Source organism: Sminthopsis crassicaudata, chromosome 6, assembly GCF_048593235.1.
Source record: "Sminthopsis crassicaudata isolate SCR6 chromosome 6, ASM4859323v1, whole genome shotgun sequence".
Taxonomy (NCBI): domain Eukaryota; kingdom Metazoa; phylum Chordata; class Mammalia; order Dasyuromorphia; family Dasyuridae; genus Sminthopsis; species Sminthopsis crassicaudata.
In genome coordinates this window covers 125900734-125925378 of record NC_133622.1, presented here as the reverse complement: position 1 = coordinate 125925378, position 24645 = coordinate 125900734, and the positions used below count along the sequence as shown (strand labels likewise).

General features: G+C 42.2%; 3 protein-coding genes across 5 annotated transcripts; 2 read left to right on the top strand and 1 right to left on the bottom strand.

The window, feature by feature from the left end:
* Positions 1-373: 373 nt before the first annotated feature.
* VPS52 (VPS52 subunit of GARP complex) lies at positions 374-10135 on the bottom strand. Of its 3 annotated transcripts, XM_074274335.1 has the most exons (20): positions 9778-10135; positions 9431-9515; positions 9255-9307; positions 9032-9107; positions 8776-8843; positions 7139-7314; positions 6637-6787; positions 6370-6470; positions 6121-6253; positions 5875-5932; positions 5555-5688; positions 5051-5206; positions 4456-4574; positions 3633-3756; positions 3338-3433; positions 3121-3228; positions 2890-2955; positions 2678-2789; positions 2206-2324; positions 374-2087 (listed from the first exon to the last, which is right to left on the bottom strand). In XM_074274335.1, exons 1-20 carry the CDS (start codon positions 9841-9843, stop codon positions 1941-1943), a joined length of 2148 nt encoding a protein of 715 aa, XP_074130436.1. In that variant the 5' UTR covers positions 9844-10135; the 3' UTR covers positions 374-1940. The 3 variants fall into 3 exon arrangements, with proteins under 3 accessions (XP_074130436.1, XP_074130437.1, XP_074130438.1); XM_074274336.1 differs by lacking the exon at positions 8776-8843 and having other exon boundaries at positions 8988-9107; positions 9778-9963; XM_074274337.1 differs by lacking the exons at positions 8776-8843; positions 9032-9107 and having other exon boundaries at positions 9778-9963.
* A 66-nt stretch (positions 10136-10201) lies between these two features.
* LOC141546492 (small ribosomal subunit protein uS13) lies at positions 10202-16992 on the top strand. Its single transcript, XM_074274339.1, has 6 exons — positions 10202-10333; positions 10645-10743; positions 15577-15663; positions 15745-15846; positions 15952-16043; positions 16873-16992. The coding sequence occupies exons 1-6, from the start codon at positions 10331-10333 to the stop codon at positions 16946-16948; spliced, it is 459 nt and encodes a 152-aa protein (XP_074130440.1). The 5' UTR covers positions 10202-10330; the 3' UTR covers positions 16949-16992.
* A 1012-nt stretch (positions 16993-18004) lies between these two features.
* On the top strand, positions 18005-20275 carry LOC141546491 (beta-1,3-galactosyltransferase 4-like). The gene is made up of 2 exons (XM_074274338.1): positions 18005-18166; positions 18514-20275. Exons 1-2 carry the CDS (start codon positions 18129-18131, stop codon positions 19688-19690), a joined length of 1215 nt encoding a protein of 404 aa, XP_074130439.1. The 5' UTR covers positions 18005-18128; the 3' UTR covers positions 19691-20275.
* Positions 20276-24645: the final 4370 nt, after the last annotated feature.

The following is a 24645-nucleotide window of genomic DNA, read 5'->3' as shown; positions in this document are numbered from 1 at the left end:
AGGGAAATGTCATGTGCTGTTCCACAAGTGTTTGATTTGAGCTATAGGTGAATGTCTATGTCTGGGAAAGTTGAAGGGCAATCTTGCATTATTGATGGTAGGATCTTCTTGACTCAGTTCACCATTGTGCCATTTCCTTTCTGAACAGGAAATTTTCTCACTTGGTTAATTCTAAGCCTTAGTACTCTGTGAATAATGTGGAACTTTGCTGTATAAAAACTCTGACTCTTACCTGAAATCAAAGAGAGCATAGGGAGATTTTCCCTGTTGTGCTGCCAGGTCAGTCTGTGTACTTGAAGGAAAATCTTGATATTGACATAACCATATCCTCCCTTTTTCCTTTCATAGCAAATTTCTATAACCAGGGTAGGTGAATTATAATTTTTTTTTAATATGATGGATCTTGTTGCAATAATTTTATTTATTTATTTATTTTTCCAATTACATATAAAAACAATTTTAGCATTTTAAAAAATGTTTGCATTCTAAATTCTCTCCATACCTCCCTCCCCACCCTTCATTGTGAACCCAAGCGATTTAATACAAGTTATACATGTGCAATGTTACATATGCACATGTTGCAAAATATTGTGAAAGAAAACACAAAACAAACAAAAAAATCAAGATAAATAAAAGTGTTTGGAGGGGGAAAGCAGTTAAGTATGCTTCATGCAAACTCCATCAATTGTTCTCCGCCCCCCCCCCCATCCACCCCTGGAAATGGATAGCATTTTCCATCATGTCTTTCAGAATTGGTTCATTGTATTGCTAAAAAATTTTTGAGTCACTCATAGTTGATCATCATACAATATTGCTGTTATCCTATACAATATTTTCCTGGTTCTGCTCATTTCACTTTGCATCAGTTCATGTAAATCTTTCCAAGTTTTTCTGAGAATATCCTACTTGTCATTTTTTAATAGCGCAATAGTGCTAATTCCACATCACTCCCAATAACTACATTCCTAAGGAGACTTCGTCATTTCCCAGGCCCTGGGTGGCTTGAAGTTTCTTGAAAAGTATTAGGTTCATGCCAAAAACCAAATCAAGGTACAAACTCAAGTTCAAGATAAGCCTTGAAGAGGGGGAGGCCATTCTCTTGATTCAGTCAGATCTGGTTGGAGAGGAGACTCCACCAAATGCTATCCCTTCTCTAAGCATTCAGGGACAGAACCCATGACCAAAAGCAAGGAAGGCCTGGAAGATTATACCAAAGTGGAAAAACTGCATACATGTCTAGATACAGACTATATGTTTGTGTAAGTATACAGTTTCTATTTAATTGTAGAGAGGTTTTTTTTAACCAGAGAGTTGATCCTCAGGTGATTTATTATTTTGGCCACCAAAATTCAAGAACATGAACAAATCAAGTAATCATACTAACAATATCATGGATCCCAAAGTATGTAGGGGCTAAAAAATTAGAAACTCTGGAATAGGATTTACTTAGGTCTGGGGTTTTTAATCAGTGGTGCAAGAACTTTAAATATGTATTTTAAACAGAAGTCCACTGACCTCACCAGACCACCCCAAGAGAGCAGTACATATGATTAAAAGCCCTTGTCCTAAGGGATTCTGCCATCAAAAATGACTCTTCTACAGCAATTTCTTCATATCCTCATATCATGAGAAAGAATGACAGAAATTAAAAAAAAAAAAAAAAAAAATTGAGGCATCAAGTTTTATTGGCTAGAAGAACAGAATCAAAAATAAAGTGTCAGTTTGGAGAGTCTCCAGAATAGTCTATGAGAATTCAAATTACTCTTTAGTAATCTGGCAAAAGCCAAGGAATAAATATAATGGGGTTGGAAACAGGCATATGAGGAGCCTGAGGACTAGGGGGAATCATTAGGTAGGTAACTTTATCTCTGAAAAATTGGAGGCATCCTACAGATAAAATGGATTAAGAGAGAACTTGGAAAATTGCAAGGATAAACATATCAAAAATTGGGTTTATGCTTCTTAAGCTCAACCATAAGGTGGTGAATATTGATGAGCTCTGCACGGGCTGGGAGGGCTCGGAGTTGAGGTTGGGATAAGACTCGATGGAAGCGGTGATAAAGCTGAATCAGCTGGGTCAATGCTCCCTGGTCAGAGGTCACAAAAGGTTACAAAAGTAGTTAGAGTTTGGGAACACCAAATGATGCTAGTTAGAATGAGAAGATGGGATCAATTATTAAGGGTTAGGAACCCCTAAAGTGTTACCTGGATGATGCTGGTCCCATTTCGGAAGTTAGTGAAGCTCCTCATGACATCTTGACTTAGTGACTCAACTGAAGATTTCCAAGAGCTGCCAAAGCCACGGATCAGTTGAGTCACCCGGGCTAATATTGAGGAAACAGACTTAATAGTATTAGAAGGCTGTCTCTTCTCACAGATAAAGTTGGGGATTTCTAACTTAAGGCAACTCCTGCTCCACCTGGTAGTCTCTTCCCTACTTTACTCATGTTCATCTAACTCAATTGTGTCAAAATCAAATAGAAACGGGCCCACTAAACAGTCTGTAAGAATCCCTGCAGGCTTCATATATACCTATGTGTATATTTTATTAATAATCAAATAGTTCCTATTTTGGGCATGTTTGATACCTCTGGTCTAGTTCTTATCCCCTTCTCCTCTCAGCTCCTACAAATCTTTTCTTTTGGCTAGCCTTTTTGCCTGTGCTTTCCTTTCTTACCTTCTTCACCTCGAAGCTTCTCTGCCTGCCCTCGCTCAATCAGACTTTCAGCCTCCTTCACAAATGATACTAGGCCTCCAAAAGGTGGGGACAGAAGCTCTTCTATGAATTCCTAGAGAACACATTTACAAGGTTAGTGTGTTTCAGAGTGAGTTATGTACAAAAAATGTTCCCTCAATAAATCTAATTAGGAGTAACAGAAAATTAGTAACCTGTGTTCGGGCATTAAGCAGCTGCTGGAAACTCTCAACTTCTTTGCTGTCATCTGCTGCACGTTCCTATAGGAATGTGAGAGACAAGGGGAACAAATTTGGATATGGACAGGAGATCAGAGTATTTTAAGAAGCAGAAAAAGTGGATCTTTTCAATAGAAAGCAATTCTTCCCTGGGTAAAGAACAGAGGGAGATAGCCTATTTTGTAGGTTTGGGGAGAAATCTTTTACCATGAGCACGCCTAGCATCATGTCATAGTTGTTGATCAAAAACACAAGTTGCTCTTTCCGTGAGGAAAACTCAGCTGCCACTCGGAGCACAAAGTTCTCCACCTCCACCTGGGAAAGCAGTCAGGAAGGGAACAATGGAAGAAAGCATGGTTATTATGTAAGGTAGGACTTCCCTCCTTATGCCTAGAAATTCCAGTTAGGCAAAAGGCAACCTCACCTGTAGCTGTCCTAATAGCTGCATGGTGCGCTCATTGGGAATTGTCTGGTTGATGCTGACAAGAGCTGAAGAGAACTCTGCATAACGACGGGTGATCTGAGAAAGGAGGATTACATCTTACCCCAATTCTTTAGAATGATCTAATGTTTCTCAGACTGCTTAATCTCTCAGACTCACCCATTTCCATTTATTGTCCCCAGCAATGAGTCCTTCAGTTCTTTCCAAGTTCCCTACAAGTCATCCCATCCCATCCCATTTCCCCTTCCCCCCACAGAGATCTTTGCCCTATCCTCACATAATGGGGTCGTGTGTCCAGCCCTCCGAGTCGCTGGGGGTCAGTGCTTCGAACACTTTGTACATTCATTTCCAGAATCAGCTCAAACCGAGGCCACAGCAGAGCCAGGACCTGTTCCCAGTACCTGGGGGTCACCCAGGGTCAGAAGTCAGTGATGAAGGGCACATGTTCCTAACCAGTATAATCCCTTTGGATTTCCTTCCAAATATTCTAAAGGGCCAGAGATCAAGGAGAAAGGTAGAATCACTTAATTTCTTGTGTCTTGCTATTATAATGAAAGCTCTCTCACATCTAATCAATCCAAGTTCTATTATTCTACTTAACAGTTACATCCTAGTAGATTACTCCAGTAGTCCTCTGATAGATCTCCCTTCTATCCATTCACTGGAAATTCTGCAATCTACCCTTCATACTACTTCTAGAACAAGTTTGTGCATAGATCTAATCCTATCACTCCTCCACACAAAATTCTTTTATCAATTCCTTACTGTTCCTCCTTTGCTTGGCATTTGAGGCCAAGTGCTACATAACCTCATCAGTTATAAGCTCATATGATTTTCCTTACTCCAGCCACGACTAAGTCCTCTATCCCTACCTAAAACACCCTGTGTCTCTGCACATTAATAATGTTTTCTATTCTTGGGAGATTCCCTAAATTTGAATCTCACCCAGTATTTAGCACAGGACATTGTTTAAATAAATGTTATTTGTTGAATGGGGAGAGGTAGGTATGAGAATCATCAGAATCCTGTTCAATACAGGATTGTTTCCTTTAAGTAAGGGAGTCAGAAGTCAATAAAATCAAGAGCAAGATATTAGTGACCTGTCCAGTGCAGGGACATCCCTCTTAGCAGCAATATTGCGAAATCGGAGGATGATGTGTATACAGAGAAAAACAGCAATGGCATCATAGCAATCAGCCAAATAAGATTCCAGATGTTTCTGTAAATTGGAAGTTAAAAAAAAAAAAAAAATCACAGTAGATTAACCAAGAGGAAAAGAGTGTCCAAGAGAAATAGAAAAAAAATCTCTAACTGACATTCCTTCAAATGAGTAAACACATACTCATTCCTCTCTCTCTCTTGGCTGAGTGGGGTAGAGATGGTAGAGATAGTAAAGAATGATAGAGAAAATCAAAGAAAGAAATACTTTCTCACTCAAATCTCCCACCCCCTTATCATTTTTTCCTGTTTTGTCTAGAAGTTCCTTTGTTAGGTGGCAAGGAGGAAAAGACTATCAAGATCACGATGAAAATGTGCCCTCTATATGGCACACTGTAGAAGTGGGGCAAGGCAGAATTTAAAAGACCAAGGTTTGGGGAATTCTTTTTTTAGAGCTCCCACAGGTCATATTGAGAATGAGGAACTCTATAGTAAGAGGTATCAGAGTTTTTAACCCTAAGCTCTGGGGAAACTCACCAGAGTCATGTTGAGAGTACGCCCCATCACAGCATGGAAAAGATCATGGGCTGCAGGGCCAGAGACAGAGAAGAAATCACAGATGAAGAGGTACTCACGACAGGAATTGTCTAGAAGAGCATAGTGCTGGCTCCGGAAGAGCGCTTCAAAGGGATACTAAGAACAAGAAAGGCATTGAGTGAGACATAAGAGAAGAACTAGTAGATCTCCTCAGACTAGCACAGTTTTTTCTACTTCACTCAGACTGAAACAGCAAAGAATGTCCACCATTCCTAAGATTCATCATCCTTCTCTAATCACAATGCTATAAATAGAAGATGTAAAAGATGTCTACAACACTGACATCTCCCATACTTCAACCCTTCTTTATCTAGGGAAGACCCTTATACCTTTGGCCCAGGTTATACTGTATTCCCATTATCACTGCTCTTCCCATTTTCTACATGCCCTCCTCTCTATGCATCTCACTATATTCCAAATTCCTCAGTCTGTTACTTCTCATACCCTTTGCTCCCCACGTTGAGCTGTATGGGGTACCAGGATGGGAGCCTCAAGCTCAATAGGAGAGATGACAGAGCCCCGGGTCCCCAAAGTGAAGATTGTATTTCTACTTCGGAGAGATGGCTTTGAGAAAAATCGTGATTGGAAAGGGGTTGTTAAGGAAAACAAAAAAACTTGGGCACACAGATCCCAGATGTCCAGATATAGAATTTTTTTAGGAAGGAACTCCCAAGTGATCAGGTCCCAGTCACCCTCCCCTTAGAAACTAGTATTTCTCTCATTTTCGGCAAATCTCTGCCATGATTCCTTGGCTCTCAGGATATCTTTTTTCGCTGTATCTTCCACACCCATCAGATCATCTTTCTCAGCCACCTCTTCATACTAGGAAGAAATATGGAGGAAAAAAGCTGACTATCTCCATGCTTATTTTTTCTCCTCCCCCGCTCCTCCCACTTCCCCAAAATAAAGTACTATGTCTATACCCACCTTCTGTGGATCTAGGATCCTCCTTCACTTCCCTTACCTCATCTTTGGTCTGCCCCCTCCCCCCTCATTCCCTCCAGTTTTACCTGAACCTTCATAAGCCTTCCCAGGTAGGAGCGTGAGTAGGACAAATAAACCTTGCCCAGCGTTTCCACATACTCGTCCCTGATCTCTCTTGCTGTTGCTCGTTCATTTCCCAGCAAAAACTGATAGAAAAACCTGCAGTTTTCATAGAAATAATTCCACAGGAAGGCTCAGAAAGCATCCCCCATCTTTTATCCTTGGCTCTCACAAAACTTAATGCCCCTCTTTGTGCCCCGTTCCCTAACTGTGACCTGTATTTGAGCAAGGCAGTCTGTGGGATCTGATAATTAGTCATCGGTTTTCTAAATGAATAAATCTTCTGCAGGACGAACTCTCGGATCTTGGCCACAGCCTGATGGGAAAGAGTCACACACATAAGGAAAAAACTCACAATTGAAAGGGATCAGAGAAGGAATAAAGCATTAACTATCTTTTCTTTTCTTTTTTGGGGGGGGAGGGGGAGAAGATATTCTGGAAGTCTCAAAGGCCACTGGGAACACCATTATTTTCATCCCCACCTTGACCCTAAGCCGATCCAGGACACCCTTGACATCTGCACAAGCTGCTGTCCCACGAGCTTCCTGCTCCCTGACAGCAGCTGCCTTGGCATCAAGCTCTTGTAGCTGTTCCAGGAACCGAGGATCTGTCACTGGTGCCTCTAAAATTGCCCTAGGCAAAGACAGAAGACACTTCAAATTATTGTGTGACAAGGAGAAACTCCCCCTTTCCCTCTCAAGAACAATTATCCTTTAATCCACTGAGCTGTGAAGGCAGGATGGACATATGACTTTAGTAAGACTCCTGATTCCCATGGGATCTCTGGCAGCACCACTCAAGAAATGTTTGACCCAAGATTCAGGTGATTTGACCAAAGGAAATGCTCATCAAACTAACCACAAACTCCTCCCAATTTTTTTGATTTGTCTTCTCTCACCCCAGTTTACCTAGGAAAGTGAAGCATTAATCTTTCTAAAACCTACAGAACTGGCTCCAAGCAATTCACAATATCAGGTAACTTACGTGACCAGGACAGAGGGTACAACCAAACCGTCCACAAGCTCCCCAAGTCTCCCACGCACAGCTTGGCGGTTCCGGAGCCGAACATTCATGGCTCCAGATTGTTCCTGTAGTGTCCGGATCTCAGAGCTAATGGAGCTGAGGTCACTCTGGAAAGCACCTAGCATCTGTTCCATACGCTAAAGGGGGACATTTATTTAGAAATTAGATTTATTATAGAAATTAGAACAAAGATATTTGGGAAGGGGTTGAGGTACCCTTGCAGAAATGTCTATACTCTCTATATACTAATGGTGGGTCACCTGTAAGACATGGGTTATGAAGATCATAAAAGGAAAGAAGACTAAATTCACTTTCATCCAACTCTAGTACTTGATCCTATGTGAGAGACATGAAGGATGTGAGATCTTGGGGCAAGTATTTCTCAATCCACTCAGTTCCTAGGACGTAACTTCCACTTTACCTTAATTACACATGAGGATGATTGTGTATCCATGATGTCTTATTCATGTTATACTCTCTACATTTTGTTACCTGACATAACCACCCTGTCCTCCTAGATATTCTCTCCCTCCTAGGTTCTCCACCTACCTGTCTGGCTGCATTCTCTTCTTGTTCTTTGCTGGATCATCATCATTCATGTCATTCCTCCTATATGTATACCCCAAGGATCTATCAGTAACTTTCCTAAGTTCAGTTATTATCTCTATATATCCCTCCCTGTCTGCCATAACCACAAAGTGACTAGTAGACTTTTCTAATTGGATATTCTTCAGATAAATGGAATTCAACATGTCATTAGCTTTTCCTTCAAACAAACCCATCTTTTAAACTTTCCTGTGACTATCAAAAGGACCTTCCAGTGACAAGCTTGATGTGTTATTTGACTTCTCATTCTCCCTCACCCTATTGGGTTTCCAGATCTTATATTTTCTATCTCCATAACATCTCTTATAATCACACCAGTTCCTTCTTACATTAACCAGAGTTCAAGATTTCCTCTTGTCTCAACTCTTTTCCCACTACAAACCATCTTCTATATAGCTCCCAAAGTAATTTTCCTAAAATACAGTAAATTTATCAAGCACTTGTGAGTATAAAGTGTACCTTAACAGGACATATGCAAAAATCCAACTGCAAGTCAGGTAGAAAAACTCAATAGTGCAGAGGGTGCAGGAAAAAAACATGGTAAAACATTTGGTAAAACTCCAATAGCAATATCATCTTCAAGAACAAATACAAACGCCTCAGTCAAGCATTGAAAACTCTTTGCAACCTGTCTTCTTACTTTTCCAGCCTTACTATTTACTCAATAGTTGTATTTAACATGACTCTCCAGGGACAGTGCAGTGGGTAGAGCACCAGCCCTGAATTCAGAAGAACCCAAGTTCAAATCTGACCTGACACTTAACACTTCCTGACCGTGTGACCCTGGGCAAGTCACTTAACCTTAGCCTCAGGGAGGGAAGGGAAAAAAAAAAAAAACACATGACTCTCCTCCATAAATTCCTTAGTGTAATTGCTGTTCCTAGCGCCAGACATCCTATCTGCTGTCCTCTCCTCCCATAAGCTCCTTGAAGGCCATGTTTGTTTTTGTATTCTATAAAATTGTTTAGCAAATACAGGCCCGGATCACTAACCTCTAGGACCGCATCACAAGCTGTGATCTGGTTGTGCAGTGATGCAATGTTTTCACTTTCCTGGATATCTGAGCCAAGGACAGTTAAGAGGATTCACAGAAAGGACAGAGACACCCAAATCTCTACAGACCCCTTCCATATCACGCATCCACCTTAACTCATAGCAAACCTCAGAGGAGAGGAGACCATCTTGGCACTCCCTTTCACCTCACCCCTGAAGTCAGTGACAAATCCCATCTTTTTCCCATGAGGATACAGTCTCGAATAGATTTCTGCTCTATCTGCTGGAGTTCCAGTTCCACCTGCTTGGAATAATGGCGGAGATCTACACCCTGGGAGGACCAAAGGACAATCGAAGTCAAAAGAAAGAGTCTGAGGCCTTCAGCTCTTGGTAGAGATGAAGATGAGAAAAAATTATCAGATTATTCAGTAGGAAGGTATTGGGGAAGATTGACAAAGAATATTGTAGAAAGTCTCACCGTTTTGAGAGCTTCCTTTACCAAGTCATCTTCTAGATTTGCCTGAATGTGGACTAAACCCGGAGATGTCATGAGAATTGAGGCGTACAGTTCTTTCCCTTCCAACCCCTTCTCCTCCCCCCCCCCACCCAGAGTCATTCCCAGACCACGCCCTCCCCACGTCCCGCATCCCTCACCATCCACTTCATCCAGGATGAATTCATCAGACGTGATATCCAGCTCTCCCAGCTGCAGGGGCTCCTGGAGCCCGGGGCCGCTTCCCTGGGGAGAGAGCGCTGAGGAATGAGACGTGGGCATGGCAAGGCCAAGGCCCGCACGTTTGTAACGAATACTCGTATACTGCAGAGAGGCGCACGACAAGAGCAAGCTTCCCACATCCAGGCAAACACTGGGGGGGAATAAGGCCGCCACTCGCCGGGGAAAGCCGTCCCCCGGGGGACTGCACCAGCCCCGCTCGCGGCCACACCGCCTCCCCCCTTCCGCCCGAGCCTCGCGGATCGGAGCGCAGAGGCGGGCCTCTCACCAGCGCGTTCTCGTCCTCGTCCATGTCTGAGGCACCGGCCGGGAGAATCAGCTGCGGAGCTGCCATCCCTGCGGCTCCTCCTCCGCTCCTCGGCTACTTCCACCGGCAGTGTCTCAAAACAGGTCCGCCCACTGCCCGGCCGCAGGAAGGGGAGGGGAGGAACCGAGTCAGGAAACCCAAGACGGGATAGAATGACGCTACGGCCCTAAAGGCGTGGGGAAAACCCTTCCGCCAACTCCTGGCGCTGTTCGTTTCAAGTTGGAAACCGGGGTCGGCACACTCCCTGCTTGGGACCTTGACTTCGGTGAGCCTCCGTTTCCCGATCGGACAGGATTGGAAAGTGCACAATGGAAACGTCGCAGCCAGACAGCCCCTTCCCGGAAGTAGCGTCACTCCAAGCGAGTAGAAGCAGGAAGTGTCTTTTTGCTTTAAGGAAGTCTTTCTTCTCTTTTCTCCTTCCGCCTCCTTCCCGCCCTTCAGGACCGCTATATAAGGAAAACACGTGACTTCCGCTTCCTTTTCCCGAGAAGGTTTTCACGCCGCCCGAGTAGCCATGGTAAGGCTAGCTTCCCACCGGGGTTGGGGATCCTGCGACATCGGGCTCAGGATTTCGCGTACCGGAGCGGGGACGCTTCGAGGGCGGCATTTTGCTGTTAGGGCAGGGCGGTCGGTCTTGGGAGGGGCGGAAAATGGCTGTACACGAAAGCAGGGAGTCTCGCCTCTCCGGTTTGGTTCTCACGCTAAAACTCCGGGTTTTGGCTTCTTAAAACGTCCAGGGTCGTGGCTGTGATTTAACCCCTTTTTGTACTTAAGGTTAACGTGCAATAAGGAATACCTAAATTTTTCCTTGTTGTCTCGATCCCCTAGTCTCTTGTAATCCCCGAGAAGTTCCAGCACATTCTGAGAGTGCTCAATACCAACATTGATGGACGGCGGAAAATAGCTTTTGCTATCACAGCCATCAAGGTAAGGGCCAGCCACAACGGGGCAGAGAGCAAAATACCGAATTTTTAAACAAGACAAAGATGAGAAGACTCCGAGGTTGCGACATTCCCTCGTTACGATAACGAAGTAAAACACAGTAAATGCTAAAATAGTTTTCGGGTACTAAGTAGTACTTATGCACCTAAACATTCATTGGAGTTGTACTTCCCACCACCCAACTACGGCCCGTGTATCTTCCCTCTTTAAAACTATAGTTTTGGGGGCAGCTAGGTGGCGCAGTGCACCAGCCCTGAATTCAGGAGGACCCGAGTTCAAATTTGATCTCAAGTACTTAACACTTCCTAGCTGTGTGACCCTAGGCAAGTCACTTAACCCCAGCCTCAGAAAAAAAAAAAATTATAGTTTTAGCTAACATATACTGACAGTGATACAGTGTGGGAAGTTTTATAGGCCTGGGTTCAGATACCTGTATTAGACAGTGCAAGAAAGATGAGATTGAAGAGGGATCTTTGAGATCCTTTCTAACTCTTAAATGTTCCAGGCTTCACTAAATCTTGAAATTGTAGTGGGTAAACAAATAAGGAAATACTTGCTTAGGAAAAGTGCACCAATGGATTGCCTTTTGACTTTGTGAGTTTTTTTTTTTTTTTAATCATATTTTGCTAGGCTTTGCCCTTCAAGAGAGTGATCCTCCTGAAATTTTAATACAATGCTTTTTGTATAAAAGCTTGATATAAAAAGGTTATGTTCTAGATTCACCTTTTTGTTTTGTTTTGAAACCAGGCCTTGAATAAAGGATAAGACAAAATTGGAATCTGTCACTTCTACAAGTTGGAGTCTCACCAGTGAGACAAACTTCTCATTTTCAACACACTCAAGTCAGAAATCCTGTTTTCCCCCAGAAACAGACTATTTCTGTTCTCTAAAGCAGAAAGGCCTGTTTTGCATATGCCTTCCAAGTTAAGGCACAGAGGCTGAAACTGGCAGTCAAGGGAATTGGGCTGAGGAGGGAGTTAAAAGGGAAGTAAGTGTTCGTTAGTAAGTGAACATTAATTTCTTTATTACTGCCACTGTGCCAAGGATACAAAGAAAGGTAAAGCCTTTCTCTACCCTAAAGAGAACACTGGAAGACAACTTCTGTCAAGGATACATTGGAAATAGAATTTAGAGGGATGGCACAACTTTCCTGTTGAAATAAAAGCCTCAGCCTTTCAAAATATAAATTTCACACATACTTAATTTTTTTTAATTAATTTTATAATTATAACATTTTTTGACAATACATATGCATAGGTAATTTTTTACAACATTATCCCTTGTATTCCCTTCTGTTCCGAATTTTCCCCTCCCCTAGATGGCAGGCATTCCCATACATGTTAAATATGTCATAGTATATCCTAGGTACAATGTATATGTGCAGAACCTAATTTCTTCTTGCACAGGAAGAATTGGATTCAGGTTTAATTTTTTTTTTTTTTAAACATTTAAATTACATGAATACTTTGCGTTCCTCAGCCTCTTCAAACCTTTAGTTTCTTAACTTCAGGTATTATCTTCATGAACCTCCTTCAGTATGGACACTCCTTTTCCTTCCCCAGCTTATTTTCTTGCAAATAAATAGGAGATACTTGATATTGACTTAAACTGTGAATGTATTTGGCTTGGAAAGGGTTTGTCTGAAGTTCAAATCTAGTATGGGCTGGGCCTCAGCTCATCTCGTCCAGGAAATGCAGGGGTGGGGTTTATATCTTTGCTTATGTGGTTTCCATTATCATTTGATTTTGTGCAAATTTAAACATTGAGAGGTTTATATGTTCCATTTGACTGCCAAAGGTGGAGTGTGGCACAAATGAAGACCCTCTAGTCTGAACCTCATATTTTACAAATGAGAAAGTTGAGGCTCAGGTAAGTACTGACCATCACAAATGGCCCCTCTTCAAGATTATACACTGGTGCGGAGTACACATGGGATCTTCCAATTTGACTTGAACCAGGACACAATAAATAGCTTTCCCAAGAATCCCCTGGTACTAGGGCATAAAAACAGCAGGAATGTGGAAGAGTCTAATGTTATAGCTTCTAACTAGCAAAAGCCTAGAAGGTCCTGAGATAAGAGAATTGTGAGCCTAATTTTTTTCCAAATTTATTTAAAGAAACAATAAGCAAAAAAGAAAAATGCAAAACAAGAAAATAGTATTTTGTACTCAACAGAACACCAGGGATGATTCAAAATATATAACAACAATTTAGGAGTTACAAGCCATTTAACTGTTGCAGAGAAGAGATACTAGAACTATAATCCTTTTATATTAGATAAAAGAAAAACCAGTACATATTAGAACTAGACAAAAAAAAATAATGGGTAGTCTTTGGAGGTGTCAAGATTGAAGGCCCACTTCCCTGGTATTTGGGGGGGGGGTCAGTTGTAACTGATAATGAAGGCACATTTTGTGTTTGTGAGCTTTCAGTTGTATCTGACTCTGACCCACTTTGGGGGTTTTTTGGGCAGGTGTTAAAATTGTTTTCCATTTCCTTCTTTAGCTTACTTTACTGGTGTGAGGCCAATGAAGTGGCTTGCCCAGGGGCCTACAGGGTTGATTTGAACTTGGGTGTTCCTGACTTCCAACTCCAGCCATCTGGCCACAAAGACGCCTAGTTATCCATCAATAGTAGTATCACCTCATACTGATTTCCAAAATCACATTTTCATTTGGGTCATTCAGGCTACACAAGCAGGGGGAGGGAGGTGGGCTGGTGGTTAAGGTATGTAACAATTTTTTTTTTTTTTTTTTTATGGGCAATGTAAATGATGAGGATTTAAAAATCTGATAATCATGAATTTTCTGTAGAAGGAAATTAATGTATTTTGCCGGAAGAAGATGACTAAAAGAAAATGAAGGTTGTGGCTTTTAAATATTTGAAAGCCTGTAAAAGTGAAGAAGGGGATAGGCCAGTGGATAGAGTACTGGGCTTGCAAAATCATAACTTAATCTTCCTGGGTACAAATCTGGCCTCAGACACTTACTGTGTAAAAGCAGGGATAGTCATTTAATTGTTTGCTTCAATTCTCTTCCAAACTGCCCTGTTACTGCTGTTAGTACCACTATCCCTCTAGTAACTCAAGATTGCTACCTAGGTCTCATTCTCAAATCCTCATAGTCAACCCTATACATACCAAGTCCTGTCATTTCATTGTTCACGGTGTCTTTTATAGATGTGCTTTTTATTTCTACACAAAGTCATTATCACATTCTTACTGGCTTCAATCTATCCATTACAGTACACTGAGATAGTGATTTTTCTAAAAGTACAGGTTTGATAATGCCACCCACTTTGATATTCAAAGCCCCACCTTTTCTCACCCCTTTCCCCAAAATTCTGCCCTACATTACTAGGATCTTTTCAACCCTGTTAGAATTTGAGCACTTTGTTTGAAGGCAGAGACCATATTTTTGCCTTTATTTGTATCCTTTTCTTTACAAGCTGATCTCTTTTCTCTACTTTTTTTAAGTGTTGCAAAATGCTTTACAAATATTTTCTCATCTTTGTAACAACCCTGGAAAGTAATTGCTATTCCCATTGTATAGGTGAGGTGATTGAGATAAACAGTAAAGTGTCTGAGGTTAGATTTGAATTCAGATTTTCTGTCTCCGGCTATCACTCATACCTGTAAACTACATTGCCTAACTGCCATAAAAGATGCAAAGTATCCATTTCTCATTTGTCCTTGGTAACCGCTAATAAATGTTTTAAAAGGGTTTGCAATGTTAAATCAAAACAACATTAGTATTAGCAATAATTAGACCACTAAAATAACATTAAAGATAGAAGAAATTTTGGGAAAGGGTGGAGCAATTTTTAAGAGTAAGTTTCACATTTTATAATAGAGTGCATGTAAACTTATAAAATATCTCCTCACAGTGAGATGGTAAGTATTTTTTGATGCTGTAAACAAATCCTTGTCTTGCTATGGGTCAAGGTTTTCTTTTGAACACGGTGTAAAAGCTATTTGGGCTGAGATTGAGATATCAGTGGGGGGACCAGAAAGATTGCATTCTCAAAGTACAGGTCCCAAAAGGTGGTAATAATAATAATCGCCCCAAAGCTAATGTGATCTTAGATTACTTTAAGAAAAGATATAATATCCCAGGGTTAAAGAGATGTTCAGTGCCCTTAACATCAGAAGAAATAAGCACCAAATTGCTCCCCAAAATAGTTGGATCCATTCACAGTTCCACTAACAATGTATTGGTGTGTTTTAATGTATGTGTTTTCCCACATCTCCAACATTCATTATCTTTTCCTGTCATTTTAGCCAATCTGAGAGATGTATAGTAGTATCTCAGTTGTCTTAATTTTGCATTTCTTTGATCAGTAGTGATTTAGAGCACCTTAGAAATGGTTTCAGTTTCTTCATCTGAAAATTGTTCCTATCCTTTGTCTATTTATCAATTGGAGGATGGCTTGAATTCTTATAAATTTGAGTCCATTCATTATATATTTTATAAATGAGGTCTTTATCAGAACCCTTGAATGTAAAAACGTTTTCCCAATTTATTGCTTCCCTTCTAATCTTGTCTGCATTAGTTTTGTTTGTACAAAAACTTAATATAATCAAAATATCTATTTTGTGGTCAATAAGAATTTCCAACTCATAAATTCCACCGTAGATTATGGTTCTTAAAAGCCAGTACTTAGAACTCTTTCTCCCCAAGAGCTGTGACAATAAGTAGTTGGTATGCCTACATGTAAAAACCCTTGTGGAAGTCAAAATTCCCAGACCATGTAACTGTTACTCTATACAAATGGTTTTCTCGCTGTGATTTTGATGATGATATACTATTTTTCCTCCAGGGTGTGGGTCGAAGGTATGCTCATGTTGTATTGAGGAAAGCAGACATTGACCTCACCAAGAGGGCAGGTGAGCTCACTGAAGATGAGGTAAGAATACTGAAAGTGGATGGGGGGGCATCCATTTTAGAAGAGTTTTGGGCTTTTACTACATTACTTTTTCCATCACAGGTGGAGCGTGTAATCACTATCATGCAGAATCCTCGGCAATACAAGATTCCAGACTGGTTTCTTAACAGACAGAAGGATGTAAAGGATGGAAAATACAGCCAGGTAGATTGGGGGGGGGGGGTAGGGCAGGGAGGTCATAAACTGAGGCAAATTAAAATGTCAATCTTGGGAGGAGCTAGAGGAAAAACTTTCTGTCTACTCATACAGGTTCTGGCCAATGGTCTGGACAATAAACTGCGTGAGGATCTGGAACGCCTGAAAAAGATTCGGGCACATCGGGGGCTTCGACACTTCTGGGGGTGAGTTAGATGAGGATGTTAAAGAAAGACAGTTCTAAGATATATTAACTATTAGATGTACCTTGTGACTCAGTACCATTTGGGTTCTAGGAAAACTACATTGAAGCACTGGGGATCCAAGATTATGGTCTGGGAAGATGAAATTATATATAAAAAATAGTCATGTAAGAATGTAGTAAGGGTATATCTCTAACAATTTGGTGAGGTAGAGCAGGAATAAATAGTAAAGGAGGATAAGTTAAAGAAGTGGATTTTTGTATATCCTCCACTCCAGGTGTAGAGGACCTTAAGAACTTTTGTAAGTAGGCAAGGAGAGCCACTTATGAACAAATGTGCGACGTGGTGATATGGTCTGGTTGTTTTGGCAACACTCAAGGAATATGTGACACGTTGCTAGGGATTTAAAAATAAAATAGGTGAGAAATGAGGGATTTGTGAACAACTTAGGGTTAGTCCTTGAGGTTTGAAATGTCATGGGTGACTTGAGAAGGATTGGAATAGATTAAAAGTTTAGGACTTGGGGAGGGAAGCAATTCAGTTTAGCTATGTTAATTTCTTTTCCTCTGAGGCAATTAGTGTTAAGTGACTTGTCCAGGGTCACACACCTAGGAAGCGTTAAGTGTCTAAGGTTAGATTTTAGATTTTAACTCTGGTTCTCCAGACGGAAGGGCTGGTGCTAGCTGCCTCACCTGTGTTAAATTTGAATTGTACAGTCAAGGCTAAATTGAGTTTTTAGGGCAGTGAGTTATTTAAGTAAATATCTAGATTAGCTCCTCAGATTTCTTGGTGGCCAACTTATTCAGATTTTTGTCCCTTTTATTCCCTATAGTCTCCGGGTTCGAGGCCAGCACACCAAGACTACAGGCCGCAGAGGTCGCACTGTGGGTGTGTCCAAGAAGAAATAAGCGTATTCGTTGGCCTTGTCTATTAATAGTTTATGTCAAAATTGTCCATGTGTCTTGTTTCTGTTCTTCCTTAAATAAGAGTTTTTAATCTCAGTTAATAAGCACCTGCTTGGTGCAAGTTACATTCGTTTTTCTCTATGCCAGCTTAAAAGAAACCAAAGATGTTTTAGAGAGAAGCATATAGGTCCACAAGGGTCATCTGGCCCTCTGGAGTTTTATCTCCACACACCCTTCACCCTCTTTAAAAAACCATTCTTACAAGACATCTGCCTAAACAAACTTAATAGTGTCAACTAATTGCCCTCTTTGGGGCAGTTACAATTCAACTTAAGTCAAATTTGAAGAATTTAAATTTTGTTAATTGGATGGGAGGAATTCCACCCTGAGGTTTTAAGCCGGGGCAGAAGACTGGGAGGTGCTGGTCGAAGTCCCTGAGCACCCTAGCTAATCTAGGACGAAGGACACAGTCTTTGCCAACTGAGTGAACCTCAGCACTCCCAGTTCTTGGTATCGACTTCCCTTACTGCCCGAGCCCCTTTTACCTACCGTTTGGGGAAGCGCCTTAGGGGTGGAGTCTGGCTATTAGGAAAAAGGAAGCCAGATGAGACCTTTGCTGGATGGGACTGCCATCTCACCTTGCCGACCACCATCCCAACCGCGTGACAGAGAATGGGTGGAAGCGGCTCCCAATGCTGGGGGGGGAGGGGAGAAGGGATGGTAAACTGCTGCTGCTGCTCCCGTGCTCCTCGCGTTGGGACGGGAGGGCCGCCCACACAGCTGCGGAGGCAAACCTGGCCCTGCACCACTGCCCATGCGGAGGTGCCCAAGGACCCTGGGGAGGAATGTCTCGCTCCCCTGAATCGTGAGGATTGTGGGGAGTAGAAGAATAGGCTTCCGCCCTTGATAAACATCAACCCGTCCATAATGACACAGAAGCCAGAGAGAGAGCCAATGAAAAGCCGAGTAGGAGATAATGGGAAAGAAAGGATCCCTCAAAGAAGAGAGGAGGGGAGGGGTAAACGAGATCTGGCAAAGGGAAGCTCAGCGCTCCCAAGGCAGAAGGTGATTGCAGATAGAAAAGTAGGCGGTCCAAGGGGTGTGTAAGAGGGAAGTCAGAAGGAGGAGCTAAAGAGATGACGAGAAGCCAGGCGGGTGCACATCACTGATAAGCAGCCCCACCATGGAGCCAGCATTTAGGGCATCAGTGCTTCACTCAAGGTAACCCACTTCTGGTGCCCCCCATCCTCTGTCCCCAGCTCCCGTTCTACCTTTTTCCTCCCCAGGCTTTCCCTGTCATCTGTCACCCCTCTTCTCTATCCTCTGCAATCTGCACTCAGATCCATTGCCCCATCCCCCATTCCTCCCTTCTCTATCCCTATTTTCTCCCGGAGCAGAAGCTGGGGAAGAGAATGTTGGGGCTCGAAGAGGTAGTTGGGAATGAGAGCTAAGGGTTGTCTTAGGACAAGGGTGGAAATTAGATGACTTTATCTTTGAAGGATGTCTCTCATTCTTTTTCTACCCTCCTCCCTCTTCCCTTTCCCCTCCCCCCATTTCTCTTTTTTCAGGTCACTATCAAATTTGAATCTATTTCCCATCATGTCCTCCTGCCTTCTCCATCCACGCTGCATCCTCCTGGCAGCTTTGGCAGTCTTATGTGTCTGGGCCATCTTTGGTCCTTCTGGGCTAAGGAAAGAGTTAAACTTCACTCCGCCCATGCCCGCCCCAGCTGCACCTGCACCCCCCCTCTCCTTGCCCCACCTTCTGATCCCTAATGTAGGGGCTTGCAGAAGTTCTGGTTCCCAGCCTTTTCTTCTGATCCTAGTGAGCACTGCACCTGAGCATCAAGAGCAAAGAGATGCTATTCGAGCCTCCTGGGGGGCTCTTCGGGAAATCCATGGTCACTTGGTCCGCACTCTCTTCATACTTGGGGAACCTGATTATAGTCGCTGGGAAAACATTAAGGAGGTGCTAAAATGGGAAGCACAGGTGGAGGGGGATATCGTGCAGGCTGCTTTCACTGATTCATATCGAAACCTTACCCTGAAAACCTTAAGTGGACTGGCATGGGCGGCCAGGTATTGCCCCAATGTTCATTATGTCCTCAAGACTGACGATGATGTTTACATCAACGTCCCTGGGCTTGTGGCTGAACTTGCCAAAAGAGAAAAGGATCTGCAACAGAGAGATCCTAACAGAGATAGAATTGTTCAAGGGGAGGCCAAAACTGGAGAGAAACAATTAGAGCATACCAATAGGCCGCATCCTGCTGTGCCCCATCTGTATCTTGGCCATGTCCACTGGAGAGTTTACCCTTCCCGCTTGAAGGGGAGCAGGCATCAGGTGTCAGAGGTACAGTGGCCTTCTGAGCGGGGTGCCTTCCCCCCTTATGGTTCAGGCACTGGCTATGTGCTGTCAGCCCCAGTCCTGCGGCTGATTCTGAAGGCAGCTGGTGGTGTACCTCTCATACCAGTAGAAGATATTTTTGTTGGGGTAATTGCCAAGAGAGTGGGGGTTGCACCTACCCACAATTCTCGGATAGCAGGTGCTGCCAGATACCCCATCGACCGCTGCTGTTTCGGGAGGATCTTGCTAACTTCTCACCACATGGAGCCCTGGGAGATGAAGAGTGCCTGGGAGCTTGTGAGGGGTTCCTCAGGAAATGGGGACAAGCCACTCTGCTCATGGCTTCAGGAAACTCTTGGAATGCTGAGATGTTGGATGCTGAACTGGTGGTATTTTTGACAACATGTGGATCCTCAGACGAGGCTGAAGATATATCAAAAAGAAGTGTTGGGAAGGGCTGGCCCACAGTGGGATTTGGATACTTGGAATGCAGTTGCCCTGGAACTTTAGCCTTCTTCTCCAACAATCCCAGTTTATCATGAAGCAATGAAGTATCTCCCCAGCCTATGGATTCAGTGATCTGATCTGTAGTCCCATTTCACTTTTTTATTTTTCTGAGGCTGGGATTAAGTGACTTGCCCAGGGTCACACAGTTTAGGAAGCGTCAAGTGTCTGAGACCAGATTTGCACTCAGTCCTCCTGACTTCAGGGCTGGTGCTCTATGCACTGCGCTACCCATTTCACATCCTTAAGAGCTTGGATCAGAAGAGGACTCAGCTCCAAGACAGGATGTGGAGGAGGCTAGAAAGGTCCTAATCAACAGGAGGAGGGGAAAAAAAAAAAAAAAAAAAAAAAAAGCCTTCCTTTCCATCCTGGGATGATCAGAAGGGACAGAGTTGTCTCTGTCCCCCAGATTGCAGTGCATTTGTTCAAGGGCAGGAGAAGGTGATAGTTATTTCTTAGTAAAACCTCCTTGTTTCCCCATCTTTGTGTATTGTCTTATATGACACTATAGTAAGAAAGCTAATGTCATCTAACTAATGAAAACTAATATGATCTTAGGGTGCAATGAGTGTGGTTCAGGACTAGAAAGTATTGTCCATCTGTAATCTGGTTCAATTATGCTTCATCCTGGGAATCACATCAGCTGGATTGAAAGCAAGCCCGCACTAAGGGCAAGATGAAGCTAAAAGCTCCCTTTGCCATTAGACAACCAAATTTGGGTTCTTTAGGAAAAAACAGATATGGATCCACCAGATCCAGGAAAAGGGATGGAAATTTGGAGGCAATGTGTACATTGTTAATCACATTCTATATGTGCCTTACTTTTCTATATACTCTCATGTTTGAGTTTATTACCTTCCTGACCTTGGGTAAAGAATAATGGCTTGGATTTATTTATGTAACATTTTAAACTTATTCAAGCCTCACAACAACCCTATGAGGAAGGTGCTATTGTCACTCCCATTTGTGAGATCACAACAGCTAATGTCTGGGGCAGGATTCTAACATGGCTCCAGCACAAATTCTCTATGCCAGCTAGTGGTCAAAGCGAATCATTCCACCTCTCTGAGTAACAGTATCAACCTCTTTAAAATAGAAAAAGTTGGATCACATGTCATCTGAGATGCCTTCCAGCTTCAGAGCTGGAAGTGTCTGTTTTTCAAGAACTAGCTATTTACTCCCAACTCTGGTTTCCTCCCATGGATAGGGCAGGCATATACTTGGGTCAGTTCCTGTCCCCCACAAATATCTTAAATATCCTGCAAATATACTGCAAAGTTGACCTTGGCTACAATAGTCGATGAGTTCTACTTCTGGATCAGGGTAGTGAAACCAGAGGCACAGTGGGAGCCAGTGAGATTCTCTACACTGACACAAGTGGCAAATAATCAAATAGTACTATCTGCTGGTAGGTAAAAACAACTTAAATGGGACCCTAAGGAAACTGGAGAAATCAGGGGTTCTATCATGTGCACAATCCCCTGTATCAACCCCATATGGCCACTAAGAAAACCAAATAGGACATGACCACTTTTATCAAGAGCTCAATAAGGCCATTGATACATGCAGCCATCTCCAGTGTAGCCAATCTGCTAAATGGCAATAACCCTCATGAGTCTAGTATGGATTCCATTCCAATGGACTGATGAGTTTCTTGACCCCACCTGAATGCTTCAAATCCTGTCTCTAACTCATTTTTTTCATTGGTCTCTGGTTTAAGATCCATAAGCAATCTGGGGCCAATCCATCTGCTGCCCCCACTCCACACAATGAAAGAGCAGGTGGGTATCTGGCTTTTCAATATGGACCTGAAACTTGCAAAGTTTTGCTAAATTGGAGTTCTTTGACTAAGAATTAACCCCAACTCTATTGGCTACAGAGGTGTGTGTGCGTGTGCGTGTGCATGCGTATGTATGTGTGTGTGTGTGTGTTTAATCAGAATAAAACTAATTATTTTAGAAATAAATCTGATAGGTCTTCTCAGAACAGCCTTGAAAATGCCTCAGAAATCAATTTAGTAACAGGAAAACAGCTTACTAGTACAGCAGTAAATGTCTTTCACTAAGGTAGGAAAAAATCCTGGTAAACAAACAGCACTGATAGGTTGTACCACAGGGAGCCTATAACATTCAGGCTTGGATAATACCCTCTCTACCTCAAGAGCACAGCCCAACTTAAAATTGTTGTCACAAAAAATTAGTGGAGAAATGAGCAAGAAGCAAACCAATGGGAAAAAAATAGAAAGTCACTGTGATGACAAGGAAGATCAAGACACAAACTTAGAAAAGAACAATATAAAAATGCTACATGCAAAGTCTCAAATAAAAAATCTGAATTTGTTTTAGGCCCCAAAATACCTCCTCTAAGACTTCAAAAAGCATTTGCAAAATCCAATATGAAAAGTGGTGGGAAAAGACATGAGAGAAATTTAACAGAATCTTTATGAAAAGAGAGTCAATAATTTAGTAAAATAACTGCCCAAAAAAAAAGGGAGGGTGGAGGAAAGAGGGGGAAGATATATAAAAGTTAACCAAAGAGGGAAAAAAAAAAAGTAGAACTGGCCAAACAGAAACAGGTACAAAAGCTTATTTAAGAAAATATTATTTTAAAAATAGAAAAAATATTCCTTAAAAATTTGAGTTGAGTAAGAACTAATGACTCAAGTAGAGACAGGATAGCATAGTGAAGACAGACATGCCTGAGCTCTTGCCTAAATCCTTCCAAATTCCTTTAAATAATGACTCAAAAACAGATTTTTCACTGTCAGAACTCACAAAAGATGGAATAGAACAATTTCCAACTGAAGGCAACTTGGAAGGCTAACAAGAAGGGTCTGTTGCACTGGGGTTGATCTGGGGCACAGTCTCAGTGTGCCAGCACATCCTGGGCCCCCAGGCAACAAGGATCAAGCTTTGGGGATTCTGAATTTCAGCAGTGGTAGTGATTTCCAGACCTCTCAAACCACAGACACAAAGGAAGACTTGGAAGGTCTGCAGGAAAAATTTGGTGCACCAGGGTGTAAGGGAACCCTAGCAAACCCGGAGGAGGTTTAGGGAGCCAGTGAATGAAGTGGTAGCAGCATCAGCAATGGCTTCCAAAGATCTCTGCACATAGGTAGAGGCAGTGATTGCTGAGGGCCCCTTTTCTGGCACATCGGCAGGACTCTGCTGCTTTGCCCATACCCGGATCTGGGTAGCAGTGCTGACTTACAGTACAGGTCTCTACAAGGATCGCTGAAAACAGCCGCAATAAGTCCCTGGAATTTGAGAACTAATGACTCTATAAAACATTGAGAAACAATAAGATAGGAATGTCAAAATTATCAAGATTTGTTAACTCTATCTTTTTTATATTTCTGAAACTGAATAATGGAACAAAAGTCTTGCTTTCTCTCAGATGCCTTTTGCTCCATGTCATACTGTGAACTCTCCCCATAAGGCCTATCTGAACTAGTGGGAGCCAGTTTGAACCATGTCAGCAATTGGCACTTGTCCAACCTGTAAGTTATTTATTCTTCTCCATAAGATCTGGCTGTTCTGCCAAAAAAAAAACAAAAACAAAAAAAACCCTAAAACCCAGTAATGGTAATAACTGCAAGACTGATCCAATCTCCAGTCAATATCCTCATTTTTTTGTTCTTCAGTTGCATAAACACTTCCCTTTTCTAACAGGAGAGTACTCAAGTACTTCAGCACTGTACAATGTCCTGGCTTGCAACTTCTAGGCTCAGTTAAAGATGCTGCATTTTCCTAGACCAGAATCTCCTTGATTTCTTAAAATGTAAAGTTAACAGGTGTATGTGAATATGGATACATGTATCTGCCTATTGCCTCCATAAACCCTGTGGTTTTTACATAGTGCAGAAATATTTAGAAATGATTATGTTCTATCTCACACGTATATGATTGGTAAGTACCTCCAAAGATTATCATAGTCCTCAGTGCTTTACTCAGTTCATTAAAAAATCTATCAGAACTCAAAAACCATGTTTGAAAATTGGAAGAGCAATTTGGCACAAGTGTGGACATCAATAGCTGCAGCTACAAGGCTTGCCCATGGGAGGCCCTTAGGACAGTAACAGGGAAGGAAGACAAGCAGGACACATGAAGGACCTTTTTTTTTGTGTACACATTTGGAAATTCAGAGACTAACTAAAAAAAACATCAACACATCCCAGATGAGAAGTAATAGCCAGCAGATTGGTTCTTTCTTCTATATTCAATACCAGACAGATCTTGTCAACTGAGAAAAGATGTAGGAAATAGAAAATCCCAGAGGCCCTGAATCTCTGCCCAGCTCACAACCTGAATGGGTCTCACTGGCTGATAGAAACTACATAGTAATTTAGATCACTACCTCTGTTCTCCATTCATTTTTTATGGCCTGGAGAATATCCCACTCCACGTGAATGCTCTTCTTAATACCCAAGTCCAATCAGAACTAACTACTTTGGAGGAACAGATTTTGCTGAGAAAAAAATACTGGCATGATAGTGGTACTGGCTTGTACAAGGCTCTTGCCTTCTATTCTGCCCTGTGGAAAATTTGCCCAGATAACAAAAGCTGATTTGGGGGACTCAGGACAAATGTGACGGACCATATTTACAACCCTAGTTTTTTGTTTTTGTTTTTGTTTTTAATATATAGCACAATCCAACTTCTCTACTCTTGGCTGGGTGGGTAACTACATGCTGTTTTTATTTCCCTTGTGGTTAACAGTTCATGTAAGAATTCAGGCTATGATACCTGGCCCAGTAACTGGTTAAATATAAGATCCTTTGTCTAGCTCACTGTTGCTCCCTTAAGGACTAAGGCTACCTTGGAGAAGCAAATTTGATTATTATTATTATT

Excerpts from the sequence above, each read along its gene's own strand:
- LOC141546491 (XM_074274338.1), top strand. The coding sequence starts at position 18,129 with ATGGAGCCAGCATTTAGGGCATCAGTGCTTCACTCAAG. Across the intron at positions 18,167-18,513 it reads GCATCAGTGCTTCACTCAAG|GTCACTATCAAATTTGAATC; the intron begins GTAACCCACTTC and ends CTCTTTTTTCAG.
- VPS52 (XM_074274335.1), bottom strand. The coding sequence starts at position 9,843 with ATGGCAGCTCCGCAGCTGATTCTCCCGGCCGGTGCCTCAGACATGGAC. Across the intron at positions 5,207-5,554 it reads CTCAACGTGGGGAGCAAAGG|TATCCCTTTGAAGCGCTCTT; the intron begins GTATGAGAAGTA and ends TCTTGTTCTTAG. Across the intron at positions 3,229-3,337 it reads AGCTATTAGGACAGCTACAG|GTGGAGGTGGAGAACTTTGT; the intron begins GTGAGGTTGCCT and ends CTGCTTTCCCAG.
- LOC141546492 (XM_074274339.1), top strand. Across the intron at positions 15,664-15,744 it reads GTGAGCTCACTGAAGATGAG|GTGGAGCGTGTAATCACTAT; the intron begins GTAAGAATACTG and ends TTTCCATCACAG. Across the intron at positions 16,044-16,872 it reads GGGCTTCGACACTTCTGGGG|TCTCCGGGTTCGAGGCCAGC; the intron begins GTGAGTTAGATG and ends TATTCCCTATAG.